Genomic DNA, 17,213 nt, shown 5'->3' on the forward strand with positions numbered 1-17,213 from the left:
AATTAACACTTCGAGGGGTCAAAGTGGTAAGAAAACGAAAAACGAGAATGAAAGGAGAGCCATTAATAAGGTACCTCTCCTATCCCGCTTCGAGTGTGTACACAATGCCGCCAACGGCGCCATCTTCATTCCTTTTTCCGTAGCTCAACAACTCGATGTTTTCCCTGTGTTTTCTCGTGATCTTGGAATATTTTCAACATTATGATGCTTTCCTCCAGCCTCTTCTGCCCTCTGGAAAGTTGAGTATTATCTTTATTATGTATAAATGTAAGCTCTTGGTGTTCTGAAATAAATTGAAAGCGATATTAACGTATACAAGAGCTGTTGCCTACCGGAGGCGTCCTGGACGCTGTCACTCGCCATGCATGAGTCGTTTAGTTAGCCAGAGCGACGTTCCCGGTCCTTATGCTTTAATAATTCTAGCTATTTAGCTTTACAATAGGAATTCTTTATATGATGCCGTTAGTATTTCAGTTTCGGCGATTGAAGTAACCGATCCTAGCCTACGCTAGGCTTCGTAGCCTAGGCGTTTGGCCCTAGTACTTTCATGCATGATATACAGATTTCCGAGTGTTTTAAAAATTTATTGAAGCTATAGGCAGTTTTATACATATAAGATATTGTTGATATTTTCTTCCAAGATTGTATACGAGAGAGTTTTGGTGATTTATGTAATCGATTCTCTCCGCGCCTAGGCTAGTAGCCTATGGGGCTTTAGTATACTTTCGCACACTTCCCCGGTTGCTCTTTTCTCCTCTGGAGATTAAGTTCAATCCCTTTTCCCTCTGAATTAAGCCTGAGGCTTAACCCTAATGGTTTTATCTGAATAAGTATACAGATATAACTATATTAGGGTGTTTCTGTTCTATTCCTGTGACCAGAGAATCTGGTTTCAGGGTTGGGTAGAACATCAGAGTAATTAGTCTGGGGTCTGTTTCTTTCCAGCATAGAGAATGAGAATCCTTTGCTAGGTTAGGAGCAGACATAGGAGGCTTAGCCTCCCTAGACCACATCTGAAGGTTTCTGTACGAGATGATTCCTTCTTCTAGTAATCTAGCAGACTAGTCCAGTGTTGTTGTTTTCGGATTGAAGGATAAGATTCTTCATTTCCTTGTGAATAACAACATCAAACTTTGTTTCAGTATTGAGGGAGGTGGCAAGTATTACTGACCTCCCTCCCATAGATAATCCCTAGGCTAGGATGAGCTTTCTTGGCTATTGGGATAATCTCATACTAGAGCAAAGTTTGCAGGACCCTCTTCTCCCTTTCCCCCCCTATCCTTAGTAATGGCCTAGCTATTACAATTCTTGGCCGTCGTTCTACATTTGTACCTAGAGTAGGTTAAGATGTGGAACTGGCTCAGTCCTTTGCCGGCCGGCAGAGGCCTAACTTCTGTAGAGTGTTCCCCAGACCTCCCTTGATCTTACATCCATGTCTGTCAGTAAAGCCCGGCAGGCAATGGATAGAAGGAAGCCTGAATTTTACATTCTCCCCTTCCTTATGTTCACTCTTTCTGGATGGAGGGGCTGTAAGGCAGTGCCGTCTTATACCCTTACATCCATTCTGTTTTCCTTTTAGTGTATGTACCCCCTAGCCCGGCAGCCGAGCGGGTGGAAGTTCTCTGGTTCTTTTTACTGCCGGCCGGCATAGGTAGCCTACCATTGCCGGCCGGCAATAGAAGCACACCATAAGATCTGCCGGCTGCTACGATTAACGGCCAGCAGCCGGGTGCTAGTGTTTATAGTTGCCGGCCGGCACACACAACTGAACTAGCGATCTGCCGCCCAGTAGTCTAAAGGTAGTATACCTTGGAACTATATTAAGGTATGTGCCGGCTGGCGTGTGCCGGCCGGCAGGTTTTTATATTGTATACAGTAGCCAGTATTTTTACAATATAGTATATACTGCATGGAGAAAACTATAGTATAGAATATATTGTAACACTAAGTTCTTCCAACATACTTGTGTTACCTTGTACAGCCTTTTGTTGAGACCGTACGGATGAAGAAAATGAGTTCTTTCTTTATTAATTATCCAGTATATTAAAATTCTTTATAATGGTGTGAGCTACACCTACATTTTCCTCTGGGAAATATGATGAAGGTTATTCTAGAATAAGATTTAACCTTAATTTTATTATCAGGAAGGTTACAGCAATTGGCTGGGCAGGAAATACAAGTATGTGTCTTTCCTTCTTTCCTTTCTAGCTTAGTTATTTTAAGCTATATATATATTAACAATAGTTATCCAGTGATATGTTTTTCTCTTGATACTCATGGAATTTCTTCTCTTTACAGGAGGACCATCCGAAGTGCGGGAGCATGTTCTGCAACGTCCGCAGCAAAAACTTCTGTGGACATGAGTTGTGCAGGAGGCACGCAGCATGCGCAGTCTCCAAAGGTGATCTCCGGTATTGGGACCCTCAGGTATGTACTATTTGCACTAACCTGATTACTGAGGCATTTGACGCCCCTAAGTCGGCGGAGTCAAGGGACGCAGCTAGGGAAAAACTTCGAACCTGGGTGAGGGGCTTCCAGAAAAATACCTCTGGGCCCTATCTTCCAAGCGAGAAGATGAGGGCTTACCTTTTTCCTAAGGCATCGGCAGATGCAGTGATTCCATAGCCTCACGCGGAGATACCACTAGTTCAGATTCCGGTTGATTCTGAAGTCTCGGACGCCCTACAAAACATCCAACTGGACGATAGGATGTCTGAGGTGTCTGAGTACACTGAAAAGGACCTTCTAGCTGAAGGCCAAGAAGATGAGCTGACCCAGGCTCCTGATACTGAGGAGGAAGAAATCGACGAGGGGTCAGTTACATCGGTTCAGGCTCCTGAACCTGTTCCCTCAACATCGTCTGCTATCCCAGATGATCTGGGAAGGACTCTCTTCCATCGTTGAAATGATTCAACAGATGCAGAAGAAGAACAATGAAAAGGAAGCTGCAATGAAGTTGGAGATGCGGAGACTTGCAGCATCACGTGGGCCCCAGAAGAAGCTCAACGTGAAGGATCTTCCTTTGTGCTTGGATGCTAATCCTTGGAGCTATGCCGAGCACATGCCTATGACAAGTGGGAAGATTGTCATATTGGAGAAGTTGGGTTCAATTCCCTTTGAAGAAGTGGAATTCTGGCCCAACAAGGAGTCTTACCCGGACTGCTATGTCCGTCTTGGGAAGGAGCCAGCCTCAAAGGAAGAGACGGAGCCGAAGGAGGTCATAGATTTTGACCATAGTAAGGCACAGGCTTTACTGATGAGCTCAATGAAAGAGAGGGGCTTCACAAACTCAAAGGTACCAGCTTTGAGTAAGAAGCATCCTTCCTTTGTGGCTTCTCCTACCAGAGCCTTTCCCTTTATGGGGAAGGGATTTAAGGCTGCCTTGAAGGCGGTTGAGGCAGGGAAACCATGTCCCTCCTTGGAGGAATGTAAGCCTCTGTCCCTGACCTTACCCATGGACCAGAAAGACTGGAAGGACGTCCATCTTACCTTCTCAGTCGGGAAGTTGGAGGCCGATATTGTCGGACGTCAGTTCGGTGAAGACCTTCCAAAGCTGTCAGATTTTCTCTTGCGCAGGGAGCAAGAGACAAAAGAGAGACTTGCTGCATCGATGTCATTACAAACGACTCTGGAAACGATGGCAAGTGACCCCAAAATCCAAGATATGTTTATGGTAGTGGCCAAAACCCATCTGGCCACAGTAACAAAGTACCTCTATAGTTTCATCAAAGCTAGGAGAGCTTGTAGAGAGTTCGTGTTCGCCTTGGCTGCAGTGAGGCACGAACCGAGGAAACTGATCTCCTCTTGCATATGGGGTAAGGACCTCTTCCCTAACGAAGTGGTCAAAGAGGTAGTGGATATGGCCGCCACAGAGAATAGAAACCTTCTCCAGAAGTGGGGCCTAACTCTTAAAAGAAAATCTTCCCCGGATGAGGGTCCCCAACCTAAAAAGAAGACTAAGAAACCTAGGCTATCCTCTCGGACAGCCAAACCTTATAGACAGCAGCAGCAACAACTTGCCATGACCGCAGTGCCTCAGATGGTGGCACAAACCCCAACCACGTACCAGTTGGTACCTCAAGCCGTGACAACTCAGTCACCGGCGTTTAACCCAGCATACGAAAGGCAGACAACTACCTTTCGCCCAAGAGCTAGAGGAACAGCCAGAGGTTCATCTAGATGCCCTTCAAGAGGAAGGGGGTTCAGGGTAGGATGCGGTCAGGGAGGCAAGGCCTTAGGTCAACAACAGCAGAAGTGAAATGCTTCCGGTAGGAGGGAGACATCATCTTTTTCGGGATCGCTGGACCTTCGATCCCTGGGCCCACAGCCTAATCAAGAATGGACTGGGTTGGAGCTGGTACAGCACTCCACCTCCGTTCCCACAATTCTTCCAACACTCTACCCCCGTTCTGGAAGAATATATTCGAGAACTCTTGAGAAAAGAGTAATTCGAAGGGTAAAGTCCATCAAGTTCCAAGGAAGGCTGTTTTGTGTTCCAAAGAAGGACTCAGAAAAACTCAGAGTCATTCTGGACTAGTCGCCACTCAACAAGTTCATAGTAAACTACAAGTTCAGGATGTTGACACTTCAACACATAAGGACCCTACTACCCAAGCGGGCATTCGCCGTCTCTATAGACTTGTCAGACGCTTATTGGCATATTCCAATCAGTCGTCACCTCTCCTCCTACCTAGGGTTCAAGCTATAACGAAGACTCTATGCCTTCAGAGCCATGCCATTCGGGCTAAACGTAGCCCCAAGGATTTTCACAAAGCTTGCGAACGCAGCTCTCCAGCAATTACGCTTAAAGGGAATCCAAGTAGTGGCCTACTTGGACGACTGGCTGGTGTTGGCAGCATCCAGGACAGAATGCATGCAAGCTTCCCAACAGGTGATCCAGTTCCTGGAACATCTAGGATTCAAGATCAACAGAAAAAAGTCTCGTCTTCCTCCATCTCAAAAGTTTCAGTGGTTGGGAATCCACTGGGACTTACTGTCACACCAACTTTCCATCCCTGTAAAGAAGAGGAAAGAAATAGCAGGTTCTGTCAAGAGACAACTAGAATCCAAAAGGATATCAAGACGCGAACAGGAGAGAGTGCTGGGCTCTCTTCAGTTTGCCTCAGTAACAGACCCGGTGCTAAGAACACAGCTAAAGGATGCAACTGGAGTTTGGAGAAAATATGCATCCAACACGCGAAGAGATCTGATAAGACCAATACCGACTCGTCTACGAACGCTTCTCAAGCCATGGTCCAAAGCCAAGCAACTGAAGAAATTGGTACTTCTTCAGCCACCTCCCCCCTCAATGACTATTCATACAGATGCTTCGAAGGAAGGATGGGGAGGTCATTCTCACCGGAAGAAAGTCCAAGGAACTTGGTCCAACCTATTCAAGAAGATTCATAAACTTTCTGGAAGCCATGGCAGTTCTTCTTACATTGAAGAAAGTTTCTCCTCGCCATTCGATCCACATAAGATTGGTACTAGACAGCGAGGTGATAGTGAGATGCCTGAATCGACAAGGATCGAGGGCACCTCAAATCAACTAAGTGATGTTGGCCATCTTCCGGCTAGTAGAAAAGAAGAGATGGCACTTGTGAGCAGTTCACCTTCAAGGGGTCCGCAGTGTGACGCCGGACGCTCTATCCAGGGTCACGCCGATAGAGTCAGAATGGTCCCTGGACGCAGGATCATTCTCTTTCATCTCGAGTCAAGTCCCGGAACTGCAGATAGACCTCTTTGCGACAAAGGACAACAAGAAGTTACATCTTTACGTGTCCCTGTACGAGGATCCTTTAGCGGAAGCAGTGGACGCTATGTCCCTCGACTGGAACAGATGGTCCAGGATTTACCTGTTCCCTCCGCACAATCTTCTACTGAGGGTCCTCGACAAACTGAGATCTTTCAAGGGGAAAGCGGCAATAGTGGCTCACAAGTGACCGAACAGCGTTTAGTTCCCTCTGGCATTAGAACTACAGCTGAAGTTTCTACCGCTACCGGATCCAGTTTTGACTCGGCGAGTTCAGAAGTCGACTGTCTTCGCTTCATCACAGAAAACCCGGAACCTGCAGCTCATGATTTTCTCTCCCTAGCGGTGAGAAAAAGATTCGGGATATCAAGAGACAGTATAGACTTTTTAGAGGAATATAAGTCCAAATCTACCAGAAGACAATATGAGTCATCGTGGAGGAAGTGGGTGTCCTTTGTCAAGGCGAAGAATCCACAAAAGATCTCGGCAGACTTCTGCTTATCATTCTTCATCCACCTCCATGGTCAAGGTTTAGCAGCCAACACAATATCAACGTGTAAGTCCGCCTTGACAAGACCTATTCTATATGCCTTCCAGGTCGACCTCTCTAATGACATTTTTAACAAAATTCCGAAGGCCTGTTCTAGGCTCAGACCATCAGCACCTCCGAAACCCATTTCATGGTCTCTGGATAAGGTTCTTCATTTTGCTTCAATGATGAATAATGAGGAGTGTGCTTTAAAGGATTTGACCCAAAAAGTTATATTTCTGTTTGCACTCACTTCGGGGGCTAGACTTAGTGAAATAGTAGCCCTCTCGAGAGAGGAAGGTCATGTTCAATTCTTAGATGGGGGAGAACTGAACCATTTTCCGGACCCAACGTTTCTTGCCAAGAACAAGCTACCCACCAATAGGTGGGGTCCCTGGAGAATCTGCCCTCTGAAGGAAGATGCATCTCTATGTCCAGTGGAGTGCCTAAAGGTCTATCTTCGTAGAACTTCAGACTTTAGGGGAGGACAGCTGTTTAGGGGAGAAACATCAGGCTCAAATTTATCTCTGAAGCAACTAAGGGTGAAAATCACCTATTTTATTCACAGAGCGGATCCAGATAGTACACCTGCAGGTCATGATCCGAGAAAAGTTGCCTCTTCCATAAATTTCTTTAATAATATGGATTTCGAACACCTTCGCTCATACACTGGCTGGTAGTCATCCAGAGTATTCTTTAGACAATATGTGAAGCAAGTGGAGCAACTGAAGAGGTCTGTGGTAGCAGTAGGTAGTGTTGTTAAACCTGCTGTTTAATTCTGCGAGGAACAGTGAAATTAATTGGGACGATTAATTCAAGGGTGGGTGTGTAGTCACGGACTGTTTCTACAGACTAAGCGTTAGGCCACTAAGGTGTCCTTATCAACTGTTCCATAAACAAAGGTGAACCAAGCATAAGTGCAGACACGTGTGCCAAGGGTTTCTGACGCTAGTGTGATTGAGTAGTAAGACAGACTATAATAATAATATTAATATTTTGATATTAAAAGTGGTGCATATATGTTTCCTTTTCAGATGAAACCATATTTTCTGTTTTACTGTGATCCTTATGCTTATTTATTTGTTCATCCACATCTTATAATTTTATAATTGTCGATTAACCTATATATTTTTATTGATTTTCAATAAACTAGTTCTTTGTGAACCTTGCGTCTTATTCGCCTATGTCATTTTACTAGAAAATGTATTAGCATTACTTTTAAAACTATGGATAATTTTAATTTTAACATGAATAGTCCTAAAAGATTGTTCCTTGCTACAAGCAAACATTCATTGGTTTATTCTTTCCCCAAGAAGGAAAGACTTCATACCCTCTAGGGATGGTGTTGGATATGCAAAATTTATTCCTACACAGATATAAACCTTTGTCAAATCCAGTGATAAAACAGGCACACCGGGGGACTTGTCGGTATTTCATACTGACATTGGTGGTTCTTATACAAACTTTGCTTTATAACATATAGGGTGAGGCCACTATACTGGCTTGTCTGTTAGTCATCCATAGGTATATGTACTCCTCGAGACTTTTTCCAGAGTCTAGTATGACTCTTCCCTGTAGGGGGCAGGGAGCACTAACATGGTTTATGCTTAGATGAAATGATGTATGACGGTAACATCATAGGTCTCTAGGTCTATGCTGACCAGGAAATACTTTCTTGAGAGTACGGCGCGATTTGAGAATCCACAGATACAGTAATGCTCTGGTATACATCCATCAGGACGACATGGCCTGAGCCCAAAAAACGGATTTTGAACGAAGCGAAAAATCTATTTTTGGGTGAGATAGCCATGTCGTCCTGATGGACCCGCCCTTCCTTTTTATAAAAGGGCTATAGGACCCCTCCCTATAATGCAGTATCTGTAGCACCTCGTGTATCGCTACAAAGAATGAAGATGGCGCCGTTGGCGGCATTATGTACACACTCGAAGCGGGATAGGAGAGGTACCTTATTAACGGCTCTCCTTTCATTCTCGTTTTTCGTTTTCTTGCCACTTTGACCCCTCGAAGTGTTAATTCTATTCGGTGTGAAGATAACTATGTGGCGTGTCAAGAATACGTCCTCTGATATTAAGCGATATCCCATGTTAAGTTTATTTAGGGATATTCGCTCCAGGAGTTAGAATTCTGGATACCTTGAGGTAAATTCTCTGGGAATATCACCGTAGTCAAATATATCCTAGGAAGTTACCCTAAAGGAACTTCCATCAGGACAACATGGCTATCTCACCCAAAAATAGATTTTTCGCTTCGCTCAAAATCCGTTAATTATTACTATTAGTAGTATTATTATTATTGTTGTTGTTATTATTATTATTATTATTATTATTATTATTATTATTATTATTATTATTAGTTACATTTGGTACTGTAATTAGGATGCCAGTGACCCAATATAAACTACTTATTTTCTTTATTCTCACTTCAATAAGTGTCCATTTATCTTTTGACCGTCTTACAATTCTCACCCAAGTAAGTCTGGGCCTTTAAGTATTTTACATCAAACAGTAATATCACAAAATATTAAACCTATGCTAAACTGCACAATCAGCATCATCATCTCCTCCTACGCCTATTGACGCAAAGGGCCTCGGTTAGATTTCACCAGTTGTCTCTATCTTGAGTTTTTAAATCAATAATTCTCCATTCGTCATCTCTGGCTTCACGCTTCATAGTCCTCGGCCATGTAGGCCTTGGCCTGCACAATACTTATACCATTCAAAATTACAGAATTTACTATGAAATCCAATCATGTCTAAAGATATAGCCTAGCTAAAGAAGCCACTATAATGAATATTACACATGAAGTTTGTTAGGTGTGGTCTGAATGAATTATTTGGAGCTAGGCTTAATACACTTTCCAAATGACAGAAGAATTCAACATTGTACTGATACTTCTTTCCATTATGTATTGCATATTCTCACACATTCTTAGAATTATCCTTTCCAAACCTTCCATTGTGATGCTTTGTTTTAGGACATATGCAAGCAAAGGATTGAGGCTGAAGAGATGAGCAATTTGTTATCACAAACTTCAAATTTTAAAAAAATGCATTGTTCACCATTCCTGGCCCTTTTTAGAATTTAAAAGAAAATGTACTATGGTACTCTTACAGACACTGTCTGATGTAAAAAGTTGTAAAGAACCTTTTGTTCCAGTTGGAGACTTTGAGACATTGATGAGCTTAGTCTAACATCCCTATACAAGTCTCTAAACAAGTCTCTGGGCTCAGCATCATAGGGTAAAGATCAGGCTTATCAAAAACCATCCTCATTTTCAGTGGTGAGACTATGTATCTTATTGCATCCGTGAGTTGATGAAAATACTAGTTTAACCTCCTTTAGTAGATTTTATTATAGTTTCTTAGTTTTTATTTATTGAGTTTAAATCACAAAAGAAAGATGCCAGACATCTTGATGAAAACGCTGAACGTATTGTTTTGAAGATCTGAAAAGAACTTGAAAGTCAAACAGCTTAGTTGGTGTTGGGAATAGTCTTTATGAGTATGTCCAAATTTTGGACATTTTTTTTTTTTTTGCAAACCTAGACTAGAGAATTCAGCAAATTTAGTAAATTTTGTAGTTGGATAACTCGAGTTCATTGTTGATTTTTGGTGGTTATGGAAACTACTTACTATGGTCTGCTGGAACCCTCTTGGTACCATGGTCTGATGAATAATCCTCAGAATGAGAAGGTTGAAACCTGAATTGAAATTATGATGATATCAGTGGTCAGATCGTAGGGCAAGTTTCCTCAGTTTATCTACTCATGGGGGTAAGGAAGCAGTTTTGACTACATAAGAATTCATAATCATATTCAATACTAAATTTTGTTGGTCGGTTTTCTACTTTGTGGAGTTCTTTCTTCTCTTTCCTGTCTGATACCCTTTATGGATAAATGTCTTACCAGCCTTAAAAAATGAAAAGAAGGGTAGATTCATTGGTGTAAACATTTGAACTTACCCGCTGGTTATATAATAATAGCTTTATTCTTCTGTCCGGCAGAAATTCAAAACTCGCAGCAATCACATAGATAGCGCCACCACGGAGCTAGGTCGAACTATCCCTCCTAGTATCAGATTTTCTTCTGCCGCCATACTGGCAACATAGAAATCAAATTTACTCGTGTTTAACCTAGATTTTAGCAGTATATTGGTGATGTACTCTTGTTACGGGTTTGAGCATTCGCTTATTAGGTTTTTGTTTGATATTTTATTGCTATGTTATAGCTTAAAAGGTAGGATTAAAAATTTTTCAACCTATTTTTAACTAACGAAAGCATATGGCGATAGGTAAACATCTCGCCTCATCGATGACGTCACAGTCATTTGATGTAAGCTTGAGTATGACTTGCATTTTCTTTCTTTTTCTACAAAGAATGATAAGTTAATACTATCTTACAAAGTATTTAGTTATTTAAAATAAAAGGATTATGTTATTTTAAGAAAAATTTTTTCCTTTTGGTATGCTTTCTTTGGATAATCTTCGATCTGTTTTAAAGATTATCTAGCGTTCCTTTTTACTTATGCTACGCAGTCCTCAGTCTATCGTTACAGTATTACTCTTTGTATCGATATTTATGAAAAGTACATTTTTCTTTAAAAACTAAGTTTTTAAGTTATATTAGATAAAAGGAATATGTCATTTTCCAATTATATTGGTCCTTTCAGTATTTTTCCTTTAGCTAATCTGTTTACAAAGATTAAAGAGAATTTGTGTTCAGTTGATTTTTATACGACGTAGTATTCATGACAATTGATATAGTCTCACGATTCTTTGTATCGTTGTTTACTTGTTCGTTTTTGGAATACTAAATTTCTTCGTATAATATTTATAAATGTTCCAATTGTTAAATGTGACTATTCGTCTTTTATTGGAACCCCTAATATTAAGGGTTGATTTAAATATACAGTGGTACCTCTACATACGAATTTAATCCGTTCCACAACCGACTTCGGGTGTAGAAAATGTTCGGTTGTAGAAACAAATTTTCCCATAAGAGTACAATGAAATAGGATTAATCCGTGGTTGAGCCCAAAAACCTATGATAACTCCTTAATAAATTACTACACATAATTACACATGATAATAATGCACACTAAATTAGATAATAGACATGTAAAAAAGAATAATTATAAAGAAATAATAAATAAGAAACGGGTTTTTAGCGCCATTTTACCTTAGAAAGTCCCGCGCAGTTGTCGGTCTTGCTATGCAAAGAGGAGACGGACGGGCGGCGAGGAGGTAGAGAGGGTGACTACGATAAACGTACACTACCGTAACTTATTCTAACTTACACTAAGGGAACTTTAACCTAACTTAGCTAATTTATTTTTTTTATTTTTATATTTTGTATATTTTTCTACATTTTCTTTTTTTATTTTTGATGATTAATTTTAATCACTTTCACTCTACACTTCAAATTGATTGAATTTTTTTCTCCTCAATCTTTGCCCTTTTCTTTGTTTCACTTTGTTTCGCTTCACTCTTTGCCGTTTTCTTTGAACCACTTCCTTCCTCTTCATCACGAGTTCGCTTCGTAGTTTTTTTAAAGAAGCTATCGATAGAAAGTTGCTTGGTACAGCTTTTCAGAATGTTTCGAAAATAAGTTAGGGAAACATCATCGAACTGCGCAACTACACGACAAACCTTCAATTTTTTTGGATGGTATTTGTCGATGAAGTCGACCACTTCTTGATATTTTCCTAACACCTCTTTTATTTGCGCCGAACCTAACACATGTCCTACCTCCTCGATCCCTTCCTTGTCATCACTCATGTGCTCAGACATAGCATGGAGTTCCTTGAGCTCCGTAGTAAGTTTGTCGTGATGTTCTTTTGCAAGTTCACTCACGCTCATGCTTTTCAATAATTCCTTGCTTTACTTCTAAAGAAAGTATTTCCTTATTCCTTTTTTCACCACTACCACTACCACTTGCGAAACTAAGCCTTTTAGGACCCATGATTTACGTAAAATACCATAAAAGGATGAACGTAAAAAATTACGATTAAAACACAGTTAATAGCAGAACGCACAGGGCACAACCACACGAAGCCTACGAGAACAGAGGAATGTCCCAAGCCACGCTAATTGAGGGTCCCTCCGAGGTAGAAATGCTGCATTCTATCGGCGGAAATGAAAAATACATCTGGCGCTATGAGTACCATCTACGGGTACGGGTATTGTTTACTTCGGGTGTCGAAAAAAAATTTGGGTTCAGAGTAGGAACGTGTTTGAATTGTACTTCGTGTGTCGAAAAATTCGGATACAACCGGTACGACGAAAATTGCTTACTTCGTGTGTCGAAATAAAATTTGAGTGTAGAGTCAAAAAATTGCTCGAATTTTACTTCGGGTGTTGGAAAATTTGGATGTAGATACGTTCGTGTGTAGAGGTTCCACTGTATGGATATATTCTTTATTCCTATATCTATTCATGTACTGTAATATGTTAATACTTTATATTAAATATTTTGTTACATTTTATATGGGATTCAGTGACTATTGCATTCCCATTCAAGCCCTGGACAGAATAGTAAGATCTCCCTCTACGGGCGTGTATACTTTTGGTTTTATACCAAAGAGTCAAAAATGCAAATTTTTAGTGCTAAATTAGTGCAGTGAATTTTATTCAGTATAGTGGAGGGTGCTTCTGTTTGGACCTGTCATTATCCTAGCCTTAGACCTCTTTCAAGCTCCCGGACCCATGGGAGAAGTAAAGTCGAGCGGTGAAGGGAAGCGAGAGGCGTAGCCTGGCGCTTAGCGTCTTGTAAGACCCGAGCAGAAGTTCCCTCGAGCGTTTTTCTGTTGACGATCCCCAGAACGCTTGCCCTCGCCTTAGGTAAGGCAAGGTAAAAGTGTTTTCTAACATTAAGCGATGGCGCGCATCAGGCGCGAAGTTGAAAACAAATTTAGAATCATTCTTGACAGGTAATGAGCATTCAAATGTTCTTACCTCTTAAAAAGAGCTGAACTTGATGGCGCGTGCCAAGCAGCTGAGCATGATGGCGCTCGCCAGGTGGCTGAGTATGGCGCCTCGCTCCAAGCTGAACGTGACGCCTTGCGCCAAGCTGAATGTGACCCTTCGTGCTAAGCTGAGCATGACGCCTCGCGCCAAGCTTAAAGTGACGCCTCGCGCCAAGCTTAATGTGACGCCCTGCGCCAAGCTGAGCGTGACGCCTCGCGCCTAGCTGAGCGTGACAACAACAGAGCGTTGGTCATCAAGCGTTCACTAGACGCGATTGGCATAGCTCCGAGCTTCTGAATCGCGAGCGTTTTTTAATCGCAAGCATTATTGTTCTGAAAGTCACGTGGCGCCGAGCGTCAAGAGCTTGCATGACATCAAGTAGAACTTGATGTCTACTTGACCATAAGCGTCTAGCGTTGGAACATTGTTACACCAGGCGCTATATTAAGAAATAAATATTAACTAGAAAGATATTATGTTCTCAGACCATGGCCTGCTTGAACTAATTCTTGGTTGGGAGAGCTAGAATTAAACCTCTAAAGCATTGAGGTCAGAATTCAGAACCTTAAGGAGTTGACTCCTAGAAATCAAGACATCTCTACCTAGGTTAGAGTCTTGTAGGAGGAAGGGAGTGACTTTCAGAAACTCATGAGAGTTTTTTCTGAAGAATTTCCATTTTATTTTGTACCTGCTGCTCCTCGTTCCGCCTTCAGAGTTTTTCACTAAGGAAGACGGCAAAGGAGTCTCTGTTTATTATTTTATTATTATTACTAGCCAAGCTACAACCCTAGTTGGAAAAGCAAGATGCTGTAAGCGTAAGGGCTCCAATAGAGAAAGATGGCTCAGTAAGGAGAGGAAATAAGGAAATAAATAAATGATGAGAATAGATTAACAATAAATCATTCTGAGAATAAATTAACAATAAATCATTCTGAGAAAAGTAACAAAGTCAAAAAGACATTGCTGATAGGGCAGTGCTTTAGCGCGTCCTCAATACAGCATAAAGAACCTAACTGCAGATGTTGGTGCAGCAGCACGTTCAGCTGCAACAGCAGGAAGTGCATTAGGGCTTTTGTAAGAGAAGGCAGTGCCCCTTTTTTGCTGTATACAGCCTGTCAGGATGTCCGAAGTTGGCAAAGCTTTAGTTCAGACTGATAAGGATCTTGTTCCTGAGTCTGGTGTTACGTTACAGGCACCGCTGCTTCCGCCAGACTGTTTTCCATCTGCTGAAATGCGGAGCGTGATGTAAGCGATGAGGAAGGCGAGTTCACGATCAAAGTTTTCTACACCGGTGTCACCTAATGTTGATCCTAGTTGGACTATGCTGCTGGCATGAGGCAACGGCTCTCATCTGTTATGCAGTCTTATCAGTCTGCTGTTAGCAAAGCGATGGTTCGTCATGATTCTTTTCAGGACGCGTTGTCGCACAGGCGCCCTACCAGCAAGCTAAAATGTCGAACAGCGTGAAGTATTGTTCTCCTGTCTGGTCTTCAGTTGCTGATTCTCATCTTAATTTCTTGGACAGAAACTTACGGTCTATTAAATTTCTTATTCCTGATCTAGCTATTAATCTCTGGCACCGTCGTTCAATTAGTTCATTATGCATGTTGCATAAGATTTTTCATAACTCTGACCGTCCTTTACATTCAGATCTCCCTGGACAATTCTATCCTGTTCGTAATACTAGGCAGGCAGTTAATTCTAATAGCCAGGCCTTCTCCATCATGAGGCTCAATACTACGCAGTACTCTAGAAGTTTTATTCCAGCTGTTACCAAGTTGTGGAATGATCTTCCTAATCGGGTGGTTGAATCAGTAGAACTTCAAAAGTTCAAAGTTGGAGCAAATGCTTTTTTGTTGACCAGGCGGACATGAGTCTTTTTATAGTTTATTTATGACATATTTGTTTTTGATGTTGTTAATAGTTTATATATGACATATCTGTTGTTGTTACTTATTTTAGAATGATTTATTGTTAATTTGTTCTCTTCATTTATCTATTTCCTTATTTCCTTTCCTCACTGGGCTATTTTTCCCTGTTGGAGCCCCTGGGCTTATAGCATCTTGCTTTTCCAACTAGGGTTGTAGTTTGGATAGTAATAATAATAATAATAATAATAATAATAATAATAATAATAATAATAATAAGGCTTCTATATCCTATTGAGTGTCTGCTTCTCTTGATACCAGACATCAAATGGCCAAGCATGTCATCGAGCGTTTACCTTCCAAGCGCGGCGATGATCGCTAGGCAGCTAAGCGCGACATTGGGCATCAAGTTGAACGTGATGTCGGGCGTCAAGCTGAACGTGACGTCGAGCAACAAGCTCGTGACGTCGAATGTCAAACAAACCGTGACGTCCATCGTCGGTCACATACTGTTCAAGCTACGTCCAGAGGACAAAACTTCTCTATGGAGACTCATAAGACTATGCTTGCAACAGTAAAGAAGGTCCACTGGACGATCTCTTTAGATCTCCAGGATGCTTACTTCTACTTCCTCATCCATCCGAACTTCAAGCTACCGGAATGTTCGTGTATGGGAGGAAGTTGTCCAGTTTTGAGTTCTTTGTTTCGGGCTAAGCACCACCCCTCAAATAGAGGGTGCGTCTGTGAGGACATATCGTTGTGTCCTATCCTTAGACCTCTGGAAGGAAGTATTCCAGTTTTGGGCCTTAGGCTTCGGCCTCACCACCGCCCCTCCAGTCTTCACAAAGATCATGATGAATGTGGCAAGCATGTTCCACTCAAGAGGCATCAGAGCCTCCTTGTACTTGGATGATTGGCTACTAAGAGCCCCCTCACTCAATCGCTGTCTGGAGGATTTGCGTCTGACAATGAGTCTGTCAGAGGAGCTAGGACTTCTGGTGAATTCAGAGAAGTCTCAATTGATCCCTTCTCAGAAGATTATTTATGTGAGGATGGAGATTCACAGTCTGACTTTTCAGGTTTTTCCATCACCTGTAAGAATACAGCTAGCTCTCCTAAGGCTTTGTGCCTTTCTAAAAAAGGAGTTGTTCCAACACGGAGTACTTACCTCGAACTACTTTCTTAGGAGTATCTGGGATCTCCTCCCAACCGACCAGAATTTTGTGTAGTTTACCCTACTCCCGTTTTCTATGCGGGGTAACCTCTGGCGGAGTGATACGCGCCCAGAGACGATCCGGGGTCAGAGAGCATGCTTGCTCAGGTCTCGATCTCCAGTAAGTTTCTGGTTGCGTCGTGGATAACATCCCGACGCTCTCTCTTACCCAGTGCGACCCTTTGTGTCCCCGACCCCTTCTATGTCTCACGCGGTTCCCATGTGGTCCCTTTGTGCTCTTCCTTATCCTTTTCCCTCTGTGTTCCTGTGTCTCGCGGTGTCTTACTAGTGCGTTATGGAGCATCGCCGACGTTGCCCTGGGCCTATGGCCGGTAAATCGTGTGGCGCCTTCCTCTCTAAGCCTGAAGTTGACCCGCACTCCTTGTGTTCTTCGTGTAGGGGCAGTGTGTGTTCCCCTACAGCCACATGTCCGGAGTGCGATTCCTGAAACAAGGTGCAGTGGGTGCGCTACGGCACCAAGAAGAAGAAGACCTCTAGATTTTCACCTAGGAAACCGAGCGTCTCTTCGCCTCTCGCTTCGCCCGGCGTTTCTTCGGACAGTCTCTCTGCCGCCTTCCCCTACCCAGTGTAGGGGTTAAGGTAAGGGTGTTGCGGGGAAGAGGTCTGTGGCCCTTCCCCAGGAGTCTGATTTACCTGACAGTGGGATTGTGTCTTCGATCCAGGCAAGTGGGGGGCCTGAGGGAAGGACGAGGATTGTGTTCGGGGGACAGAGCCCTGGTGAAAGCAGGGCCCGTCTCGTCGGACGATCCTATGTGGGGCAAAACTGCTGCGGCCTCTTCTCCCGCCTCTTGGGCAGGTTTTTCAGGTGCGTCAGCAGCCGAGGGTGCCGCCGAGAAGGAAGACTCG

General features: G+C 42.6%; 2 protein-coding genes across 4 annotated transcripts in view; one reads left to right on the top strand and one right to left on the bottom strand.

The window, feature by feature from the left end:
- LOC137620769 (serine-rich adhesin for platelets-like) overlaps positions 1 to 17,213 on the bottom strand; it is a 297,666-nt gene that overhangs the window by 128,097 nt on the left and 152,356 nt on the right. The window lies entirely within an intron of this gene.
- The window catches only part of LOC137621005 (T-cell activation inhibitor, mitochondrial-like), an 85,682-nt gene continuing 82,854 nt past the window's right edge, over positions 14,386 to 17,213 (top strand). The window contains exon 1 of the mRNA XM_068351445.1: positions 14,386 to 14,510. Within this exon, the coding sequence (XP_068207546.1) occupies positions 14,386 to 14,510 (125 nt within the window). The remainder of the gene's footprint in view (positions 14,511 to 17,213) is intronic.

The sequence above is a fragment of the Palaemon carinicauda genome, chromosome 27, assembly GCF_036898095.1.
Source record: "Palaemon carinicauda isolate YSFRI2023 chromosome 27, ASM3689809v2, whole genome shotgun sequence".
NCBI classification, from domain to species: domain Eukaryota; kingdom Metazoa; phylum Arthropoda; class Malacostraca; order Decapoda; family Palaemonidae; genus Palaemon; species Palaemon carinicauda.